The sequence below is a fragment of the Seriola dumerili genome, unplaced genomic scaffold (assembly GCF_002260705.1).
Source record: "Seriola dumerili isolate Sdu_G_001 unplaced genomic scaffold, Sdu_1.0 BDQW01001222.1, whole genome shotgun sequence".
In the NCBI taxonomy this organism is placed as follows: domain Eukaryota; kingdom Metazoa; phylum Chordata; class Actinopteri; order Carangiformes; family Carangidae; genus Seriola; species Seriola dumerili.
This window is the reverse complement of record NW_019175477.1, coordinates 425,680-448,275: the sequence shown is the minus strand read 5'-3', so window position 1 is coordinate 448,275 and position 22,596 is coordinate 425,680. Positions and strand designations below refer to the sequence as shown.

Below are 22,596 nucleotides of genomic sequence, written 5' to 3'. Positions count from 1 at the left end.
GTATATCTTGTTCATGTACGCCAACGCTTACATGAACCAGCTTTTCAACTAGTAGTTATGTGTAAAAGGCACAAACTGGGGCTACAGTTAGCCATTGTTCTGCTTTTTATGCTCGGTGTGGCAACTGCTGCCACAGCTTGGGGGGTCAACATATATAATAGACCTTGGAGTCTTGCCCGTTTTGACCTGTCCTATACCACCGTTAGGAGGGGGCGAGAGAAGTCACCCGAGCCATACATTCAAATCCAAGCAGACACATATAAATCGCCTAATCTTCTGAACACCAATGTACGGGTATTTTCTTTAATGGAAATGCACCCAGTTGTTTATAATAATGTGCATAACTGAACAACGTGTTACTATATCTTTTTGTAAGCAGCACACAGTACGTTAGGACTGGACTCTAACATGAGCAGTATAAGTTACAAAGGCTGAAAAAGTGAAGGACAGGCACAGTCTTAGAAGCTAATAGACATTTCTGAAAAGAAGACAACAGACAGCTTCTCAAGGGCTGATTTTTGGGTTATATGTTACTCCAACATACAGATGGATGTACGAGGGATGAATTGCCTAGAAACATTACAGTTGCCAGCATTAAATCACTCACTCGCACTGCACAGTTGGGTGGGAGACGGGCATGGAGAGACCACTGATCTTAATGACATGAAAGCTTGTTTCTAATGGGCTGATTGGATTTACTATTGATTATGTTTTCAGCGCATGCGGTGACATAGTTTTGTGATTGCTATTGTCGCCCACTGCAAATTGAAGTAGCCAACAGACAAGTAATGGGAACATTAATTTCTCTCGGACGAAAATAAAGATTCCCATTCACTTATCTACACCCATTACATTTAACCTAATTTAGAGAAGTGTGATTGTTTTCTCCCTGATGACAAATAAATTCACCTTTGCATACCAAGTACACACACACACACACACACCCCCACACGTAATGTATTCACAGCAGACTCAATCAATATACTTGGTCATTGATTGAATGCTTTCCATTGTGCCTTCACTGCTTTTAAGTGTAGACTCACTTGTGCATTTTTTGATGCCGGATCCTTTCTTCACAGCGTGCCGACTAAGCTTGCACTGGAAATTATTCTCCCAGAACTCTGCAAACCAGATATTCCTTCTGTTGTTCTCTAATGTGCGGCTGATGAAGTAGCGATCGAAACCTGAAAGAAATAGGTGACAGATACTCTTAGAATTTTATCTCTTCCGTTTTTGCATTTGAATTGGCTCTCTGTGTCAGGGTAAGGTCACCATCCATTTAAACACCTTCATAAGCAAAATTTAAACTCTGTTGCTGATGGTTCAGGTGGATACCTTTGCTGATGATTTCAAATGAGCCAAGGATTTATTGTTTCTGAAAGCCCAGACTAAGATTTACCAGAGCAGAAGCAGCCAAATAAAAAACAAAAAAACTGTGAATCAGTTCAAATGAAGTCACAGTGTCTGAGTATTATTAGGTCTTTGAAAGTAAATGTGAAGGACTCTCATTTCACTGAGCTGACTTTGAATTGTGTATCCATGAGATTTTAAAAGCATTAAAGTGCAAATGCAAAATTGACAAAAGCTGTAGAGGAGCATGCAATTATTTAGTAGCACTGAAATAACATCAGACTCTGTATTTATGTTGTTTTCACATGGCTACATTAAACTGCACTTTTATTATTTCATTTCATTTATTACTATCCATTGACAACTTAATTCACACTTTACCATCATTAATGAATTCTCTCTCTCTCTCTCTCTCTCTCTCTCTCTCTCTCTCTCTCATTGTCTGTCCAAAGGTTCTATTTACAATCATGAAAAACAGCAGGCTAAGAAACTGAGGCGTTCTGTCTGTCTGTCTGTCTGTCTATCGATCTCCCCAATTAACAGTGACAGTTGGTTGGAGTTTGTGTGTGTATGCGTGTTTGTGCTGGTTGGTGTTGCAAGCATCGGTTATACACAGTTATATATTTTAAACTATGGGAGGGTATAATATTCTTTAAATGCTACAAATAATGATAACAATGCCAACTATCGTCGATATTGGCAAAGGCATTAGCTATCAGTGATGGCTCTGATGATTGCCCATCACCAAAATCATCTACCATCGGCACAACCCTAAGCTCTACATATACAAAGATGACATAAGGAAAATACATGATATGGTACATCATTGATTTAATCCGTATGAAAGGAATGAACTGTCAAATCACAACACTTTATGTTCAATGTGGCTGCAAGTGGGAGAAAATACACAATAGAAGGACTTCCCTTTGAAATAATTTATTTTGAATGTAGAAATTACGTATGACTAGTGGAGGCAAACATATGCTAACAATAAGCAGAGAAGTGTCATAAGAATCAAGATAAATTGTTGTTAAAATGAGTTATGAATACCTTTGATGGACTGTCGTTTGGGTAGGATGGTGACAGCCCCTTCTGCCATTTCTTCCTGGTTCAGAATTGGGGAAATTTTGGAGCCCCAGCTGTCTGAACCCACCCAGATGAAATGGCCTGTTTGATTGGCCTTCTTAGCCGCTTGAAGGAGCCGCCTTTGGGAAAGAGAAGGAGAGGGATGTATAATTAGACCATATAATGTTGCATTGTCAGTTTTTTCATTTATTTTCTGATATATTTAATTGCACATACAGTCACATGTCACCTATGAGAGACGGTTCCTACTTAAAGAGGAAGTGTAGCTGGCTGATTCCATGACTAGTATATTCTATTCTGAGTCTGGACAAAGTTGTACTGAGGCACTTTAGTAGACATGAAAAGCCTCCATAGACACTGTAGCCATTCCCAGTGCAGGGGAGTTCTTCCTGGCTGTGGCAGAATGACACCCTCGCCACATTTGTCCAGGCTTGTTGCCAATGGAAGTAAGTTTTGGGAGTCGTAAAAAACTGCCTGCAAGCTCTGCTGTAGCAGCAGAGTTACATCAAGAAAGCTTGAGCACAGCAACATAAAATTTAAACTCATCCACCTGGCATGTGAAGCATTACCGACCCTTATATTACCTCAAAGATGCTAGAGCAAAAAAAAAAAAAAATTAAGCATCATATTGTGCTGTACACACCATCAGCTTTTTTACACGGCAGACACTGCTTTAACGTCTAATATAATAGTTGCATGAAGAAGGACGTTATAACCTTGTAAAATAATTATTACAGGTTTTTGTAAAATGTAGAGTGGGCGAGCAGTGAGTCATCCTACTAACTTTGTCTCTTTACCTTTTTTATCACCCCAAGGATTTATGTTTGATTGGCAATGATTTTTCCCCTGAGTCTGCTCTCCAGAAATTTAGCAAAATGAGCATGTCTTGCAATGTCATGCAATTACATGCTCCATGTAGGTAAAATGAAAGAAATAGATTTTCCCCCTGTCAGGAGATTACATAACAGAGACATGACTAGACAGCCTGACATGTCTGATATAAAAATAACACACTGAAAAGTAAAGGTGTTGTGTCAGGTCGTGGATGGGCGTATACACTTCCCTTCAACTTTGACAACCCAGGTTCAGTTCCCATCTCACATTAAGTTCTTTACTGTGAATAAAATTGTAATTATGTTCCAGTAAAACCTCAGTGTCACCTTTTAAACAAAGTTGATACTTGTTTGTTACTTTGCTACTTACATTACTTGTTTTTTGGCCTCTTTGGTTGTTCACATTTCACATTAATTTCCATCCAGTGTTAATGTAAAAATATTCATCATAGCAGTTTTAAGTGTTACCTAACACTTTATTTTCCTAAACCATTAAAAATTTGAGGTGATGAAAAGGTCAAAATGACATGTTTAATATGTGTTATTGTAAATTAATCTGGTGGAGGAATTAAATGTTATATAAAGGAAGTACAAAACCAACAGTGTTTTAATTAAATGAATTTTATTAGTTTTAATTATTGCCTTTTTTTTTTTTTTGTAGAATTTGTGATCATCTCATTAAATGTTATGAGACCATGTTGTTTTTCCCACCTACCTACCTGGTTATGAAAGGCTGACCCAGAATTATTTTCCAAATTCTTTATAACCGTTATAACAAAATCACTGGTTAAGTATCACATTAAAGGGCTCCATCAAAACTGCTCTGGGCTCTTATACTTTCTATGTAGGCATTTTTGGTTCTTATTAGGCTGCGGCCAGCTCACACTGGCTGGGTTCAAGGATAGAGCAGGCATGCAGTGCTAAAATCCCCCTGGCTTTCTGTAATTACTATATATCCAGACTATTACCCGTTATCAGGACCGGATTAAGTCAATGAGCCCTGGGACTTCTGCCCTGGTCATCGTCAAGAGACCACCCCAAATCACTGCCCACTTCCACTAGGAACACACTGGCCTGCTGACTGGTTGCTGGGAAACATTTTGCCTTACAGAGCCACAACAGTGCTTTGTGTGTTGATGCAGCCTACAGCTGATTCATTCATTCTTAATACACACTATCTGTCTTAGGCTAATATTAGATAATTAATTTTAATTAATACATTTCTGTCCCCACAAGGAAGCAGGGACACTGTTAATCTCACTTTCGTATAGTATGGTCACATTGAAATAGATGGGGTCAGCAGATTAGATGATGAAGCTATTATTCAGATAGAAAGGACTTAAGGGAGTGGACAAAATATTAGAAAAACCTTTCAGTGTAATGCAACGCAATACACTATAACACCATCATAAAATATGGCTTCAAAATAGACCAATCAACCCCTCTCTGACACACCCACAACAAAAAATAACAGTTGTATAGTAATACCACAGTTACAACTAACAGTCTGGATTTTTACTTATGTACAGGTACAGAATCTTTTATTTAGGTAAGTAGCATTAGACTTATGTTTATAAACTACTTCACTTGCTTGTAACATACCTGTGACAATGCCTTCAGTTACAAGACTTAAGTAAATGTGAATACACCCAAATATAAACATATTTGCCATTTATAACTTATAAATATTAACATGTGGGTAGCAGAAAAGGGCAGTTTAATTTCTTTATACACACAGAGACATTTGTGACATTTTAATGTCGGCTTCAAAGGCAGCCTCAGGTAAAGACATGACTAAGCAACATTTCTCACTTTAGACGTTTGCAGATTTTGCAAACTGTTAAACTGCTTTACTTCAACCTTTAAAAACTCATTTTCACCTAAGGAAAAAAAAACTGGCAGGTAAATGTTATTAAGCAAGTATCAAACAGTGGCTGAGAAAAGTAAAGTTAGCTGTTATGTTAATTGACAGCAATTAGGATTCCACTGTGCTCACCTGATGTCATCCTCATTGGCAAAGATAATGACCACTCGGGCATTAGGGTTCTCACTCAGCCTGCGGATGATCTTGTCAAACTCTCCAGTTCTTGGTTCTCGTGGTATTTTCACAGACTGTGAAATACACAGACCACCTAATTGGAAGACAAAAGAGAAAAGTTTAAAAGACAAAAAAAAATGTATTCTTCTATAAAAGATCAGAACAGATCTCATTATCTGAGATTTTAACTTCAACTGTATATTAATGCTGCAGTTTCAGGTGAGTCTTTTTCAAACTCGTGGTCACCCAGAAATATCTGTTGAAGTCTTCTTTTTTTTTTTTTTTAACTCACACAAATCTGTTTCAGTCCTTGGGACTTTTTTTTATGATAGATGCACTATTAAATGTGTACAGGTGCAATATTTCACAGCATGAGGGATGTAAGGTATTAAAAAAAATCTTTCCTTGGACCACAAGGGGCAACTTTAAGACATGGAGACCCATCAATTCAGTTTATGGTCCTGTCAGTGAGGCCAGGGGAATTTGGAAGTACATACATTTTCTAATTGAAAACTGGTTCCATTTGTTTGGAGTCATTTTCTTATTACACAGGTTGTTTAATTTTGTTCAAACTAGTGTTCACTAAATTTCTTCTTCTAAATTCTGGTTCTTGACTGAAGCCATCTTTGAAAGAGAGAGAGAAAAGGAACTTGAAATAATTAACCTAAATTTCCAGTTTAATCAGTCAATTGATTACATGCTGGTATGCCTACAGTATTGTCCAATAAAATTGATTACTTTAGTTTACCTCACTGGCCAGCACAATACCTACACCTACAGCAATTCCCCATGCATCAATATAAAGAGAGTCCTCACCCATAGAGATGCTCTGGTACTGAACACAAGTCTAAAGACAGCAGGGGATGTCCCCTGGTTACCAACAAGCCGAGGCTTTTTAATTCCCAATGCAACATTTCAGGATAACTGTTTTGTCGCCATGCCAAAATGCCACAGAGAGTAAGTGCATGCTAATGAATTTCCCTTTTGTGACCCAAAGCAAAGCCAGCCCAATGAACAATCAATGCAGGACTAATACCCTCTAGTTCAGTTCATAGCAGCCAGACTCGCACCATAAAACAAAGCCTGGCCCCAGCTCAGATACTAATAGGCTGGGAAACTAGAAATATGAGCAAAGAAAAGGGGGATGCCATTAAATTAACAATGATGTTGTGCTACTTTGCTCATGGGGATGAAAAGTCACTTCCGGTTAAGTCAGTGAGGAGCTTCAGTCAGCGGCCTTGCACCATTGTTTGATTGTACACTGTAGATGAATTTAATGATGTTTCTTTTTTCTTCAAACCCGTGGTTTCGCTATTTTACTCAGACAGTTTTTCCAGAAAGGCTGTGTGTTTAGGTTTCTTGTGATCCTGCATGTCACAACTACGACACGACAGTCCTGGCTTATACATTCACTTGGCTGGTTAATGGATTAGCAGTTCCGTCACTAGAGAAATAGACTCATTCCTTTGTGTGTACTGGCCCATGTCTTGTTATTGTGTGTTGTAGGGGGATATTTCCATGCTTTCACCTCAGACATACTTCAGACTAGTTGTACACTTTTTTTTTTTTTTTTAAGCTTGCCCCAAGGGTGACATGCTAAGGTGGAGATGGAAAAGTAAGGTGAAAAGACACGATCTAATAATAAAACATTGTTTGAGGTTTTCCAACTATGAGGAGAGTTGAAGGGAGGGTGCAGGGGAAGGAGACGTGAGACAAAGATATCCAAAGAAGGGAAACAAGTGTGTATCCCTTTTGGCTGCTCAATCTCAAAAATTAAATCACTTCAAAAGTGGAAAAAGGTGACACACCATTGAAGCAAAAAATACTTGTAGAACTTCAAATTTTCATAGCTATTTTCAGCCATAGGCCTTCATCAGAGCATGAAGAGTGTTAGCAAAAAGGTGCTTATATACAAGACAATCAAGGCAATGACCTGATTCAACACAGGTGTGCAGCAGAACACTTTAGTCTACAGAACAGAAATACAAGAACACAATACAAAGAGAGGTTTTAAAGTAAAGTTATCATTAAGGCTTTTTCTTCACCATAGTGAGGCAAAGACACGGTGTGAGGCGCAGTGTTAGACTTTGTCATTTTTCCTTTTATCCTTTAATTGTGAAAGACCTTGTAAAGAAGGTTTTGGCTATGAGTGCTGTACACAAAATACTGATCTTCAATGATAGTGACTGAATCTCTGGTACATCAGCGACAGATCAATGATATGTGTGTTATAAATAGCCAGAGCTGTACGTAATGGTAGTGTGCAATGACGACTCCTCTATTGTTCTGTAGCAAAGAACCAGCAATACGACACTCTTTGAAATTGTGCTCCTTGTTTGCCATTCTTCTCACTGAAAGGTGTTAAAACTATTTTTGTAGGCAAAAATATGCAAATGGTGGATTAAGGGCATATATATATATATATATATATATATATATCCATTTTGGACAAACTGTGGGAGTGGAAATGAGACTCATCCACGTGTCCATTTCCACAGTGATTGAGATTTATAAAGCGGAACCATCGGCTTTTTAAATCTGCGTGTGCATATTTCTGTTTCTACGTGTACTGTGAAACTCAGTGTAAGAAACAGTATACAAATGAAGCATTTCTCAGTTGACGGTATTTGTGCATCATTCTACAATCTAAGTGCCTCTCATTGTTGAGTCTTTGATTAAAGTGAGGCAGAGGTTTATCTGTCTACCTCTCAGTGTCATTACACTTACACTACCCAGACAGGCACATGGGAAATTTAGCAGCAGCACAGCAGCAGCTCTCTGCTCTCAGAGACTCTATCAATCATTAGATTCTATGTCTTTGGCTCACTGGTACTTCAGTCCCCCATTCCCCCAACATCTGCTATGTGGAAGCAGAGCACTCATCCCTTGCTTTTCTTCTCCTCTCACATCACTGGCAGAAGGCTGCAGCGTTGCTTAACCTCCGGAGAGAATAGAAAGAGGGCCAGGGGATAAGAACCCAACCTCTGGGAGTTGAAGCACATTCAACAAAGCCCTCCATGAGCCCAGTGTTGTAGCTGTGTTAGTTGAAGGGTGGACACGGCAATTTGTTTTATTGCTAACACCATCCATTCATCCGTGCATCTGTCCATCCGTTCCTCTCTAAGTATAGAATGGTCAAAGACATGGTCCCTTGAGTCACGGACCTCAATTCTAACCCCGTGACAAGGAGCAGCTACTGAACAAGGCATTCAATCCTTACTTGCTCCAGGTATGAAGTGTGTGTGTTTTTTGCCCCCTCTCTTCTGGAGCTAATCCTACACCTTTCCCCAACATGGTTCACTATGTCACATATTTTTTCACAATCAGTTGTTTGCATGCTGAAAAGCCTTTCACACGTGGATTCAGTTATGCCAAGCTGCTCTGAAATTACATTTTAATACAACCTAAGTGGCTTTTAATTGGTCTTGGTAATTATAGGTCTTGCTCATTACATAATTCATATTAATTTTAGCTAACGAAACAAATCTCTTTACAGGAATCAGATTTCAATAAAACGCATTGCAAGATTCCATTTAACCATTGGACAGGATGTAATCAGGGAAATCCACTTTAAGACTCCCCCCTTTCTCTTGTCACCACACAACCTCTCATCAGACTCCCCTCAGACTCAGCCTGACCACAGTTTCCCGCCTACTGTTACTTTGTAAACACAAGAACATAAAGAGAAACGATTATAAAGCAATTAATTACAAATGTGTAGCAGCCCAGAAAAACACCTTACTGTTTGTGTCTCCAGAGACATACAGGATCATTTGTTGATAAAATATAGATATGCATTGAAATTACCTTAAAATGATCTCTGCAGATTAACAATCAGTGGCTTGTTTAAAACCAAACCCAACAACTGGGTTCTGCTTAAGGTGAAAAATAATAGTTCATTAACCTTAATGTTTAGCTAGTTTTCTCATTGTCCTGATGACCTGTTGCATTGTGCCAAAACACTAATAATCTGTCTGTATACACAAGTATGCAAGTGCAAAGTCGAATTAACTGACAAATTGAAGCATCCTTTCGTCTGCATCTACTGCTGAAAACTTCATGAGCAGTATATTTCCCTCCCAACTCTTATCCTATACCACTCTTAGCATCTGAGCCTCGTCTAAAAACCACCTCTAAAAATATCCGTTACTGAGGAGACTGCGAGCCTCCTCTCTCGTGTCTTCCATTGTCAGCCCCAGTCTCTGCTCTCCTAATATCTCACAACACTAATATTCCTTCTCATTTGACACCAGTGGGAGAGACAGTGTTGCCACAAACATGAAATATTCCCTTGCACTGTGGCTGATAGCAGCACAGCTCCCATGCTTGGTGAACAGTAATGCAGAAGCACACAAAATATATCCAAGTGGGCGTTGTGGTGAAAGTGCAGGAATAAAAATAGCCTCTTTATTGGGATGCCCTTAGTAGAAATACCTACACAAGCAGGCATCATTCCCAGCTGAATAACATTAATAGCATCAAAAATACAGAGAACTAAAACTAAATTAATGTTTATTCTTCAGTGGCAATAGGCTTAAAGAATAGTCACTTTCTTCAACGTTGAATGAAAACACCCTAGCTGCTAGTATTGCTGCATGGCAGCATCTGATTTATTAGGCAACAGACAGAATTGGTAAATAATTAGAAAGCCTGTGTGAGCCGCACACGCTTTGATTCCCCATCCGCTTTGAACAGCTATGTGGCTCTATCAGTCCACTCATAGTACTGTATATGCTATCTGGCTGCTGACCAGTAGTCTAATGTACAGAACAACGATGCTCGGCCACAGTTGTGTGATCACAGTGGCTCACATTACATAAATATTCTCAGATGAGATCAAAGTAACCCAAAATGTGGGGAACCAAAACAAGGTGACGTGGATAGTACTAAATAGGGAGATAAGTCATATCCCCCACTGATTTAGGAAACTGTATACCAAATGATTTATGCAAATTAGTTGATCAGAGGCTCGCGATAAACTGGCAACCTGTCCAATGTTTTTCTGCCTTTCATCCAGTGCATGCTGGGACACGCTCAGGCCCCTGAGAGGGAGAGAAACTAAATGGGTGGATGAAAATTATTTTAGCCAAGAAAAACACAGTACAGGTACAATCCCTCAACATCCCTGGGAGCAAAATATTACCCTAGATGTGCTGTGTTTTAATATTGGTTCATTATCTATTTTTACAGATTGTGTTTTCCCCCTCTTATCAGAAGTACAGCTGCAAGTGAGTGGGAGTGAACTTCTGGGTGTAAGAGAGTAAAAGAGTGGACTTCAATCATTAGAGCAACCTGAACCTGAACTGAAAAGGCCCAGGTTCGGTCACCTGTTCCAGGAACCACCCTGCTAAGGTGTCCTGGAGCAAGACACTAAATCCCCACAGTCCCTGAGGCGCTGTTCTGTCACTGTTCTGTCGCTGTGCTCTCACCTCGCTGTACGGGACTGAGTGGATTAAAAGAAATGAATTCCTCCTCAGGGGATCAATTGCAGCATAATATCCCATTATAATTATTATAGTCTGCTGAGCCACAAATATACCCAAAACTACCAAATTTCAGCAACATTATGAGGATGGCTTAGATGAATTTAAAAGCAGCAACTGGCCTGCGCCTGCCTGCAACATGGGGAAAACTACACAACAGAATAATATACCATTTGTACGAGAGAATTACTTGGTTGCATTTTGTTTGAACCATGTGTGGTTCTCATATTAGATTGGAGAAGATGAATGACCCCTATGTATCATTGCAGTTTGTCTTTATTATGTCAAACATCTGTGTCATCTTTCACATCTATAACCCTTCTGAACCTAAGAAGTCTTCCCACAGCAACCATGTGTAAATTGTGTATGTGAGTATACAGTCTATGTTAATTTTGAATTCATTTCAAACACGTGGATGTGTTTGCGTGCATTTTCTGCACAGCCCGGACAACTTATCAGGGACTTGCTGAGTGTACAGGTTAATATCAGAGAGCAGCGTTGGACTGGATGTGATGAGCCTTGGGTTCACCATTGTGTACGGCTGGGAAAATGACGCTGAAATATGGTTTAATGTAAGGCCAGTCAGGAGTCAAGTTTCCTCTCTCAGATATCACTGAGCAGCACACAAACACATGCTTGCTGTCTGGCTCTGCTGGTGTAACTAAATATTTGTACTGGAGAATTGATTAAATATATACAGATCGACCAGAAAGATAGAAAGACCTGTGTTGTATGATGAAATACGTTGTTGTAGTGCAATATAAATAACAATTTTTGTTGATAATTTGTTTTTTAATCTGTTCAATGTCAATGGTGCATTTTGAGACTGCACATTGTGGGGGTATTGAATTGGTCTCTGTTATATTTAAAAGTGGCCAAATCATTTATAAAGAAACAGGAGGCAAAATGTTAGAAGCATCTGACAATATAAGGCCATATATACAGAGCTACACTGCTAGTGAAATGTTTACTCAAAATAAGTATTAGTCATATCCCAAAAGATCATTTGAGTCAGCTTCTAAATTTTCACCTCAAACGACTTCCCAGAATTCATGCTGTAAATATTTTGAATGCTGTGTGTTTTCAATTATTCTGTTTTAATTAGAGACAGGTCACGATGTCTGAGGATGAAATTAAGTTCTAAGATATAAGGTCAGATAATAAGAAAAGAATTACAATGAATACAAAAAACAATAGCAGTGTTCCAACAAAATTAAGTAATCTACAAAATATCTCCCTGCAATATGGTTTAATCTTTGAACATCTATATTACTGGGTAGTTGAAGCTGATGTGAGGTGTCCTTCAACTCTCAGTGAATTTTCTCTGACATGTAAAGAAACCAGTAGTCAGCGGAGATAGCATAAAGACTTCAATGGCACTATTGTTTTTGTTCTTTTTGATAACTAACCGCACTGAGGCTCTTTAACCTGGCTTTGCTATGTCATTGAAAGAAAGTGGTGCTGCTGAATATTTGGGTATCAAAGGAGCATAAGATGAAACAAAATGATGGGAAGCAATTTTCCAGTTTGCTGTGTAGTCTTTTATAATGGGTTTCAAATGTACTCATGGGGAGATGCTCTGATGCTAATAAGAAAGACATCTACATGGTGATGTGTGAAATTAGATAGGATTAAAGAAGACTGTTATTACTGTGATGCATCTTCTTATGTGGTTTCTTTTAAAGGAGTATTCCACCAATTCTACTAAAAAGATACCTCAATTAAAATCATGTTATACAATCATTGGCTGCATCAGTAATTGTATGACTATAACAAATATTTGTTTTCATCTTATCCTAATGGCATACTAGGTTTCAGATTGTTTTCCTAATTTTACACACACTCTTTCAGGGTAATTCCCATTACTGTCTTTCAAATGGTCCCTAATCTTGGTTTAATTCTAGATTATGATCAGTAATTTATCATATTTTACCAATGTTTGTTTTCAGGTGCCAGTATCTTTTAGAAACATGATCTGCTCTATTTTAGTCCAGATGAATTTAGGCTTTTCTTTACTGTTCATGACACGAGTGTGTCATAAGTGTTTTTCAAATTGAAGTTAATATTTTTGAATTGTGAAAACAAGAAGACTGTTTTGTTGATTAATTCAGAAATCCCAGTATGGTCTTCAGCCCTGTTGAAGGCAGACTGCTTTGCATATTTGGTTTACACCTAAGCTGGAAAGAGGGACTGATTGGATGTTTAGACTAAAAACGTTGCTGCCTTAAAGAAATTCAAAGGGTTGTGTTGATTGCTGTGTTTTGTTTCAGGTACCGGTAAGACAAATAAATAATATCAAAGACGTCCATTTTGAGTAGCAGATCCATGAGTTTCAAGGTTTATCAAACATCAAAACATTCAATGAAGATTTATGATATTATGAGGATAGATATTACTTCCCTCAAAACTTTCAGGAGATCTAAATAATTTTACCTTTCGTTCCAACGATTTACGAGCTAAACAGTAGAAATGGAGTGTTCAAGTTACAAAGTAATCTACCAGAAATGTGCACTTGCATGTATTTGATTCAACTTTTTTCCCTGGCAACACTGCATTCACGCAAAGTTGGCCTGAGACACAATGTAAACAAACTATGTAGTAATTTGTAAGCCAATGAAGGCGAGTGGCCTTAATTTAGCAGCGATACTAAAAAGGTGGAGCTTTCTCGATGTAATGTTACGAAAACGTTATGCATTTAAATCACCAGTCTTGATGTTAATTGTTCAGTTTTAGATGTTCAAATTTCTAGAGCTATTTAATCTAACCTATCTAAAAAATACTAGTGCGTTCAGTAGTTCCCATGTGTAATGTTTGTTAGCTCATTGAGCGAACCAATGTGTTAGTTAAAGCCAAGTTAAAGCCAATGTATTTAGGATAAGAACATTTTTGACCACAGATGCGTACCAAGTGGCAAACCTACTAAAAAAAAATCCTTGCATCAAGAGTTTAGGCAATTAATTTGAGCTAATGTGACTTAATTATAAGAAACATAAAGAAAGGGAGCAATGATGAACTCCAATGCCACAACAGGTGCTGTAATCTGGAGTAGCTGTTAAATTGAGCGTTATGAACTGCATGGATCTAATCTTTGGTCTCGCAAACAAAGAAAATTTTCCACTCAAGCTTGTATTGATGACTCCGCAAACAATCTGTGGAAGTATGAGACCTCAGCAGGGTGGAATTATAGTTACATTCGAGCGTCAAAGTTGATGGATCAACTCAAAGTATTTGTTGGCATGGCTATTTTCCTAAGCCAAATGGCAACCAGTCGTGGTATTACATCTGTCAGCAACTCTGCTCTATATCAGCAGACTGTAAGTCTCGGGGAGGGGGGGGCATTCTCTATTTATCCCCACAGTGCAGGGGAAGCTCATGGAGGGCAAGAGAGCAGCAGTGACAGCACATATTATTTTGTACATATTATTCATCCCTCACTGTTCTTCAGTTGGATGCTTGCTGTAACCATGCATTATTACCACTGCAATGCATTTTAGTGGAAGAACTTGATTATTTTAAGGGATGTTTAAAATAGTTAGTGTTGTCAACCACCAATATGAGTGTATTGTAGGATATAAATTAATGGCACTTCTGATGCAAGTCCTTAACCAAAATGGATTCCCTTGCCACAGCCTGACTGGACACAGCACACAAAATATGACAAAGTTCAATATAAAAACACTGAATATCAAAGGTTCTTTTGGAACTTCAGTCTAAATAATATGTCTGTCAAAATGTGGGTAAAATAAATTTCTTCATATGAACTGTAGTTTTTGGTACAACTATGTTAAAAATAAACTTTGAGACATTGTTGCTGCAGCAACAGGGAAGAGTTTTACTTTTATGCACCACCATGACATACATTAAAAACGATTATTTCAACTCGGTGGTGTAAGCACAAATGATCCCACTGCCTCTGCAGGAGCTTGAGAAATCCAACACTGCCCTATTTTTCAGCAACTGTGAAGTTCTTAACTGTGTTAATGGCAAAAAAATGTGTTCAAATGTGGCAATTTAACCTGAGGATACACACTTCATATAAAGAAATTTTGATAATGCATTTTATATTCTTCAGGAGAGAATAGTTACTCCATGTCATTGTCGGCCATTGAGCGGTTTTGCTGGAGAGCATTCTGGCAATACAGCTCCCAGATCCTGAATGAGAAAATGCTACATGGCAACAGGTTCTGGGGCAACTATAAATTAGATTTCAAAATGACTGAGTGACATTTTCCTTCACAGTTCAAATGATTTATAAATCAAAGACAGGCCTCTAAGCACTGTGAAATGAGCTTTTCTGCACTGTGGTAAAATAACTCACCTGACAACCATGGGACTTTCCTCTTACCAAGGAGAATCCACATAGCAAAGCTCTTAAGATGAAAATGTTATTAAACCTTAGCTGAGGAGTTTGAAGTATATACTGCTTCCTCTCATGAGGCGAAGCAAACATTAATGGTGCTGTCTAATCAGGTGTGGGTACAGGTGAAGAGCAGGCTACAGTAGGCCTTGAGGTACACATTCTCACATTGTCATAGAGCTGCTGAAAACTTCCCTGCAACTACATTTGATGTTAGACTGTCAGTGTGTATCAGGGGATATGATTGTTTCAGTAGCTAGAACACATTTCTGACCACATTCTAAATTTAAATCTTTTCTTTTAACCTGTGGCACATCACAATGGATTATTTATCAGTGCTCTAGATGTGATAAATAGCCTCTTAGGCTTTGCTGGTATCCTTCATTGTAACCTGCTGATAGTGCCAGCAGCAAGTTAAGTGTGGTCGCAGACAAAGCTGCAGCAGTATGAATGGTCACTGGTGCTTTTTGTTTATGTCAGTATAGTTGCTACTTCATGTACCAGTGTTCACGTGGCTATATGTGACTCTGCTCATTTTGGTGTGAATGACTAAGTGGTGAGATGTTTTTGTATTAATGAAATGATGAATCCAAATAAGGTCCTTATTAGCAGATCATATGCTATTATAAGAAAAAGTGTAGAGCTGCAAAAATTAGTCGATTAATTGATTATGTGATGAACATAAGATTCACTGGCAATGATTTTGGTGACTGATACATTGTTTTAGCCAATGTTCAAGCATAAATGCTTGTTCCATCCTCAAATGTGAGGATTTTATACTTTGCTTTGTCTTATATAATAGTAAACTGAATATCTGTGGGTTTTGGACTATTGATTGCATAAAACAAGAAATCTGAATACATCATCATGGGCTGTGGGAAACTGTGACAGGTGTGTTTTGCTATTTTCTTACAGTTTTTAGAGAAAACATTAATTGATTTATAAAGAAAACAGTCAGCAGATCAATCGATAATGAAAATAATCTTTAGTTGCATCCCTACTCAAGACCTACAGTTGGCTTTGTGCTTAGTAAGAACTGCTTCATTCAAAGTTTAGGTTTTAAAATTGTGCAAGTAACAAGTTTTCATTTGCAATTAGCCTTTTCCCCTCCAGAATATAAAGAGAAGTGAGACACTAATCCTGATGATGTTACTCAAAAACACTGATATACTGTAGGTATGGTGATTTTGAATTAATGATTAAAGAGTCAGTCTTATTAAATAGTGGAAAAGTAGATTTCTAAGGGCTTGTGCAAGAGAGCTCAAACTGAGCACACCAATACAAAGTTACGTTACAGGAAGAGGATAAGTGTTTCTAGACTAGTACACTGGCTCATTACCAATTAAAATAGTATATATGGGCATGTATATTTCACACATATATGACACAAAGATACTGCCAGTCCTTGCTTCTTTCCAAAATGTACTGCACCATCAGACTGCACCAAGATTCACAGATACCTTAGATACCCTTAGCTGCAGCAGGATCCAACTACCTGGAGGTTCATCCATTTTGTGATATAGTGTCTTCACCTTTTAATATTGCCTCTGGCAGGCCCCAGGACAGCTTTCTGTGGAGGCCAGATCAGCAAGACATTCAACTTCTCCAAGATACAGTAATGAACAATCGTTTGTTGAACTGTTATTGTGCCAAAATAGAGGTCTGAATGCTTCTACCCTCACAGTGGATGAGGTTAAATATTCAAAAGAACATCTGGCGCCCCTGCAGTAACCTAACAACTTAATTGTATTAACTGTTTAACTACAGACACGAAAATCTTATTCACACATATGGCAGGCTATAACTTTCTACTTATCACATGTCACTGATAAAAATTGTATGTCAAGCCAATTTTAATGCAAAGGATTAGATAGGATAACTGAAAAACTTTAAGCTGATAAACTAAACCGACAGATTTGAGTTTTGTGTTCTGAGAAGTTTGGGATATTCTGCCATGCACTTTCGGGAAGACTGTGACATGATAGAGATAAAGCACATTATGCAAATGGCAGATCTGTGGCAGAGTCTTGACAATCGTTCTCTCTCTGCACACCTGCAGCTAAAACCCTTCATTGATTTTCAAACTGTCTGAGGAACCAAGTTCCAGGTGGTTGAAAGTAACACAAAGCAGCCCTTGAAAGTGTAGCTGTGGCAGTTTTAAAGACATGAAACCATTTGCGAAATGCTGCAAACTGCTCATCAAACAAGGTTATGAACAGTGGAAAATAGATAAGTCTTAAATGGGCAGGGCAGCCTAACAATGTAACTCAAGTGAAATCATAACAAGAAGAGGACATTTAATCAATATATAACTGTTTGGATTTAGTGAATCATTTCTTCCTATATTTGTTAAGGTCATAGCAAAAGTTAAATATGTATTGTATATACAGCAGTTTTCCCACATTACTCAACAACAACGACTAATTCAAAACCTGGTCAATGTGCAAAATTGATGTAGATGAAAACTGTTGTGGAACTGTTGTAAAAAACTACTTTCAATGAAAAGTAGCTGAAGTCTAAAGTTCATTACTTATGACATTGAGCCAATAATGTCACCATATGAATAGGGCTGGGGTAACGGGTGAACTACAAAGGATACAGGTGGATACACAGCCAAAGTAAATTCCCCTTATGTCTCTTTTAAACCTTTAGAAGCCTAATACAACATTCATCAGGACTCAATGAGGCCTGAAGCAGGAGGAGCAGCTGTCAGAGGCCTGACAGGGGATCCTGTGTTTAACATGTTGAACTAAGGGGACATCAACTTCCTACTTTCTTTCCTCTCGTCTTTCCTTTATTCTTGTCTTTCTTTTTCACACAAAGTACAGTTAGAATAAAAAAAGTATTGTGAAATATTGTGGAAGCTACAAATTTGCATAATGCTAACACTGTATTTATTGAATTGCTCAGCTGTTCTGGTAATTCTTTTTTTTGTGGCATAATAAGCCTGAAAACATGGAATGAATTCATTACACAGACTATAGTACTTTGTCTTGATCATAGTTATATCTAATGATAGCCACAGTATCATAATCTCATAAGGTGCATTTACATAATAAGTAATATCCTGTTTGTATTTTCCATACAAAACATTTAAAAATGTTGCTGAAAACCCTTCTTCAGACAAATTTTTCACTCTGAGTTTCAGGTTAATGAGTATTCAAGGCATTACTCTTGACATTTCCCTCATGACAAAGGGCTCAGTACGCAACCCTCATTTCTAACATTTGCATAATCTCCCTGTCGTCCCTGTGCTCCTCTGTGCTGTCTTTGCCCTCCTCTTCTGCTTCAGCTGTCATTTAAGAGAAAAAAAATCTGATTAATTAAGATTTTAAATTATCCACCCAAAGAATCTTAGATGGTAATGTTTGAGTGTTGGTGAACAAATTTGGAAAAGGAAAGCACACCAAGAGACAGCACTAAAAATTGTAATACAGTTCGCAATTCCCCTAATCCTTTTAAAGAGTGTCACCACCTGACTCTATAAAATCCACTAAATTTGACTACATAAGGGATATAATAGGAAGGTGTACAATATCCACTGGGAGAAAATCACACTGCTTTTCACAGGGTGAGAATAAAATGACAGTGCGTCAGCCTCCATTACTGCAGAGGACTGTAGACTCTCTAATAAGGACACTGGAGGAACAACATTTTCAGAGAGAAGCACAAACAGAAGTCTACTGAGAGAGCAAAGAATTGTGCATCAAGGACAGTCTTGCATTTCAAGGGTGGCAAAGGCAAGACATCATACTGAAGAACAGTTTTATCCCTCTTCTCTTGTAATCATCTTCCATAATGACACTCCAGCCTTAATCCCAAGGGCCAGTTTGATAGATGTTACACAATGGAAAAGACCCAAATGAAAATTCAGCTTTTTGAAAACGGCTCTGCATCATGAAGATGGGACATTTCAGTGACAGTCCAGCAACTGCAGATAAAATGTGTGTCTGTATTGCCATTTGACAAACTGTCCTGATGATGACACTATTGAGCATGCCCAAATTCAAGGGCTGACACACTTGGGAGACTCATGCAAACAGGTTCTCTATGTGAAGCTTGCTTGGTCTAGCATTAAACATTCATGCCTCCCTTCCCTGTTCTGCGACTTGACTGCTGAGAATTCTTTTACTGGATCTGCTGTGTCCTAGTCCATTGAAAATAAACCAGTTGAATAAGCAAAGGCTTTCTTGCTCTGACTCTATCATTTGTAGCTCAAGAGTACATTGTGTTTTGGTATGACTAAACTATTTCCTGCTTGGCCTCCTTTAGTAAACAGAGTGAATCATCTTCAATACTTTGTTCAAAATATAACCAGTCAGATATTTTAACCTGACGACGGCATTGTAAATTTACTGTGCAGAATTTTGAAATAATCTACATTTATTAAGTGCACAATGATCATGGTTACAAAAAAGTTGCCTAGTTTTGGACTGGTCTGACTTTTTAGCCTCGTGTCATGACTCTAAGAATGGCAGTGTTGGTTGTCTGATGGTTGGTTGGTTGTTTGATTGGCTGGTCAGCTGGTTGACAACTTTGGTCCATATGTAAATATCTCAACAGTCGGATGGATTGTCTTAGTAATAGTTATAAACTTTATTTATATAGTACTTTTCTTAACAATCTCACAAAGTGCTTTACAAAATGAAATAAAACCAGACAAGGCATGGTCAGCAGAGAATGAAGCCTACTGATTTTACTGATCCCATGCCTTTTCTGTGGCTCCACCATGAGGTTGACATTTTTTCCAGTGAAATATATCTACATCTTACAAGATGGATTGGCACAGAAATGTTGGTACAGATGTTTTTGGTCCCCAGAGGATTAATCCTAATGATGTTGTTGATTCCCTGCCTTTTCTTCTAGCGTCATCATCAGGTCAAAATTCATTTTGTCTTTGGTTTATTTATACAGTAGTTTGGTTTTCTCTACAATGAGCTCCACAGAATCATTTGCATGGCTTTACACTCTTGGTCACAATATGACCCACTCAGTCAATAAAATTAGAACAGTTTACTTATTTTACAACGTTCTGTATCGTATTATGCTTCAATTCACTAGTGACATTGGTACTCAATAAAATAATACTATGGTAATACTATACCTGATCGTTGCAACTATTTTAAACATACTGTTGCCTTAATTTCAGCCTCACAGAAAACAACAAATAACAAGACTTGTACAAATATTCCTGTCAATCAAGACAAAAAGAGCAGTAGCTTTCCAAAACCCCCGCCAGTGGCAGGCAGTTGAACATGGCAACACACAAAGTAAAAATTAAGTTATGTTCTCCTTTTTGCAGATTGCACAGCTCCCATGTGTTTAAAATAGAACCAAAAACGCACTCCCTGCAGACAAAATATCCACAGGAGTCATGCTTTTTTATTCTTACAAAATAAGATTATTTGTTATCCAAGACAAATGTTGAGGTTATGATTTAACTGCAAAGTGACATATGTTGATGTTAATGCATCACAGCATTGTTATTCTCTGATTAGTTGCCATTGCAGAACAGATTTGTGAAAAAGCTGTTACAGTTGGATTTAAGAGCCTCATACATGGTTACGGAAGTCTGGCTGTTGATGGGTGTGAAAGGACCAAACAACTGAGGCTGTGACTGAAAAAATACTCATACTGTCAGGAACACTATTTGGATTATCAGAACTCTGTCAAGAACATATTGTCTTTGCTTATATATCCACTCAGAGCACACTACAACTATAGCACAATTTTAACTCATCCTAAACTTGTTCTAGATTAAATGTACAAAAGAGAAGGCCATCTAAGGATCATGCCAGTCCCCCCTAGGTTGTCTTAATTGTTCTCACCCTTTTCAGCTCGAGTTCATGCTTGTTTTCACTGAAACACTAAAGGTTATTCACAACCTCCTCTGAGATATCGACTGCCCCCAGTGTCAAACTGTTTCTGCTCCATGGTACTGATACTGAAGTCCAGCCAGTCTGATCAAATGCTGTGTGAGTTTCCAGTTAAATTCTCTTTCCACTCGAAAGCCCAGTAAGCTGGGATCAAATGATATCAGATTCTTTTGCCAGCAGGACCTTTGTCATCTTACAGCTGACAAAACACTTCAACAGCTACATCACAACCCCCACACCCCCGAAACCACCTCTACATACAAACACACACGAGACTTTGTGAAAATGTTTATCTAAACTAAAATGTTAAATAAAAAAAGCAGCCTATAACTAGTAGTCTGTACTCTTTTGAAAGTCAATAATTTATTTCATTGTATTCCCTTTTGCCAGGAAGCAAATTGACATTCAGTAAAACGAAATGCATATTTGAATGGCCGGACTACTTTTGATATTTTGATTATTCTGTCTTTTTTGTCACATTATGTGCGGTATGTTTGCATTTGTCCTCCAGCCAGCCTTAAACAGAAACAATAAACTGCAGGGTGCTTTGAGGAAAAGGCTAAATTAAAAATGTCATATCATTTATGATCTTGAGACTAGCTGTGGAAATGTAACTGAATTTCACTACAGAACCCTTGAAAAAACCAACGTAGAAGATGCTATCACTGCAATAAATGAATAAATACATTTTTAATTTGCTTTTCACAATTTTGACTAAATAAGTGTACAAGTCTAAAACAAACACTGAGGATATATGTATTGATTCCTTTGCAAAAATGAAGTGCAATTTCAGTTTGACTTTGAATCATCATGTTTGTGTAGTTGTTAGGGCTTATGACTAAATGACACATAATTATGCATACAGCAGTCATGTATAAAAAAAGATTTATTTTAATGTTGTAAACATTTTACTAGGCACTAATAAATAAAGTTGAATGAGTTGAGTGTCTCTAGCAGAGGAGTTGGTTTGTGATTAAAAAAGCAGCAATTATCAACATCTCGGAAACAAACAGCAGAAATTGAGCACAAAAGAAATAGATGTGTCATTTTATTCAATAAAACTAGAGTCTATTGTATTTTTACCTGCATCACTGTACACAACTCTGCCATTCAAAGCTAAAATCAGCCTTCCTCCACACAAAGCAGCTCAGTGCAAACAGGGCCACAGTGACATTAGGTGGGCGAGACTGCTGCTCAGTATGGCCTTTGGCTGGTTAATGAGATAGAACATTTGGCCAGTTCTGATCTGGCTGTTTTATTATGTGAACAGACAACTGCGGAACCCATTTAGCAGCCAAATACCTGTGGCTTTGATTTTGACAGAGCGTGCCTGCTTGTCCTCTGTGTCTCTCTCACACAATCAATCAAAGCCTGAACTGGAAGGAAAGGACATGGGAATCAAACAATATTTCAGCATTTGACATGTAAATGTTTTGCAAAGATCATTCCATTCATCAGATTAGAAGCAGCTGTAGACCAGCTGACTTGACAGATATCTTGTCTAAATTCTTGTTTACAATAGAAAGGCAGTGAAAGGAGTGCAGTGTTTGTCTCGAAGCAGTGATTTTGCTTG

The 22,596-nt window shown here is 38.0% G+C and overlaps 1 protein-coding gene across 1 annotated transcript in view; it reads right to left on the bottom strand.

The window, feature by feature from the left end:
- LOC111238173 (metabotropic glutamate receptor 4-like) overlaps positions 1-22,596 on the bottom strand; it is a 140,529-nt gene that overhangs the window by 27,540 nt on the left and 90,393 nt on the right. The window contains exons 3-5 of the mRNA XM_022767571.1: positions 5,266-5,401; positions 2,401-2,555; positions 1,044-1,184 (exon numbers count right to left, since the gene is read on the bottom strand). Of these exons, the coding sequence (XP_022623292.1) occupies positions 1,044-1,184; positions 2,401-2,555; positions 5,266-5,401 (432 nt within the window). The remainder of the gene's footprint in view (positions 1-1,043; positions 1,185-2,400; positions 2,556-5,265; positions 5,402-22,596) is intronic.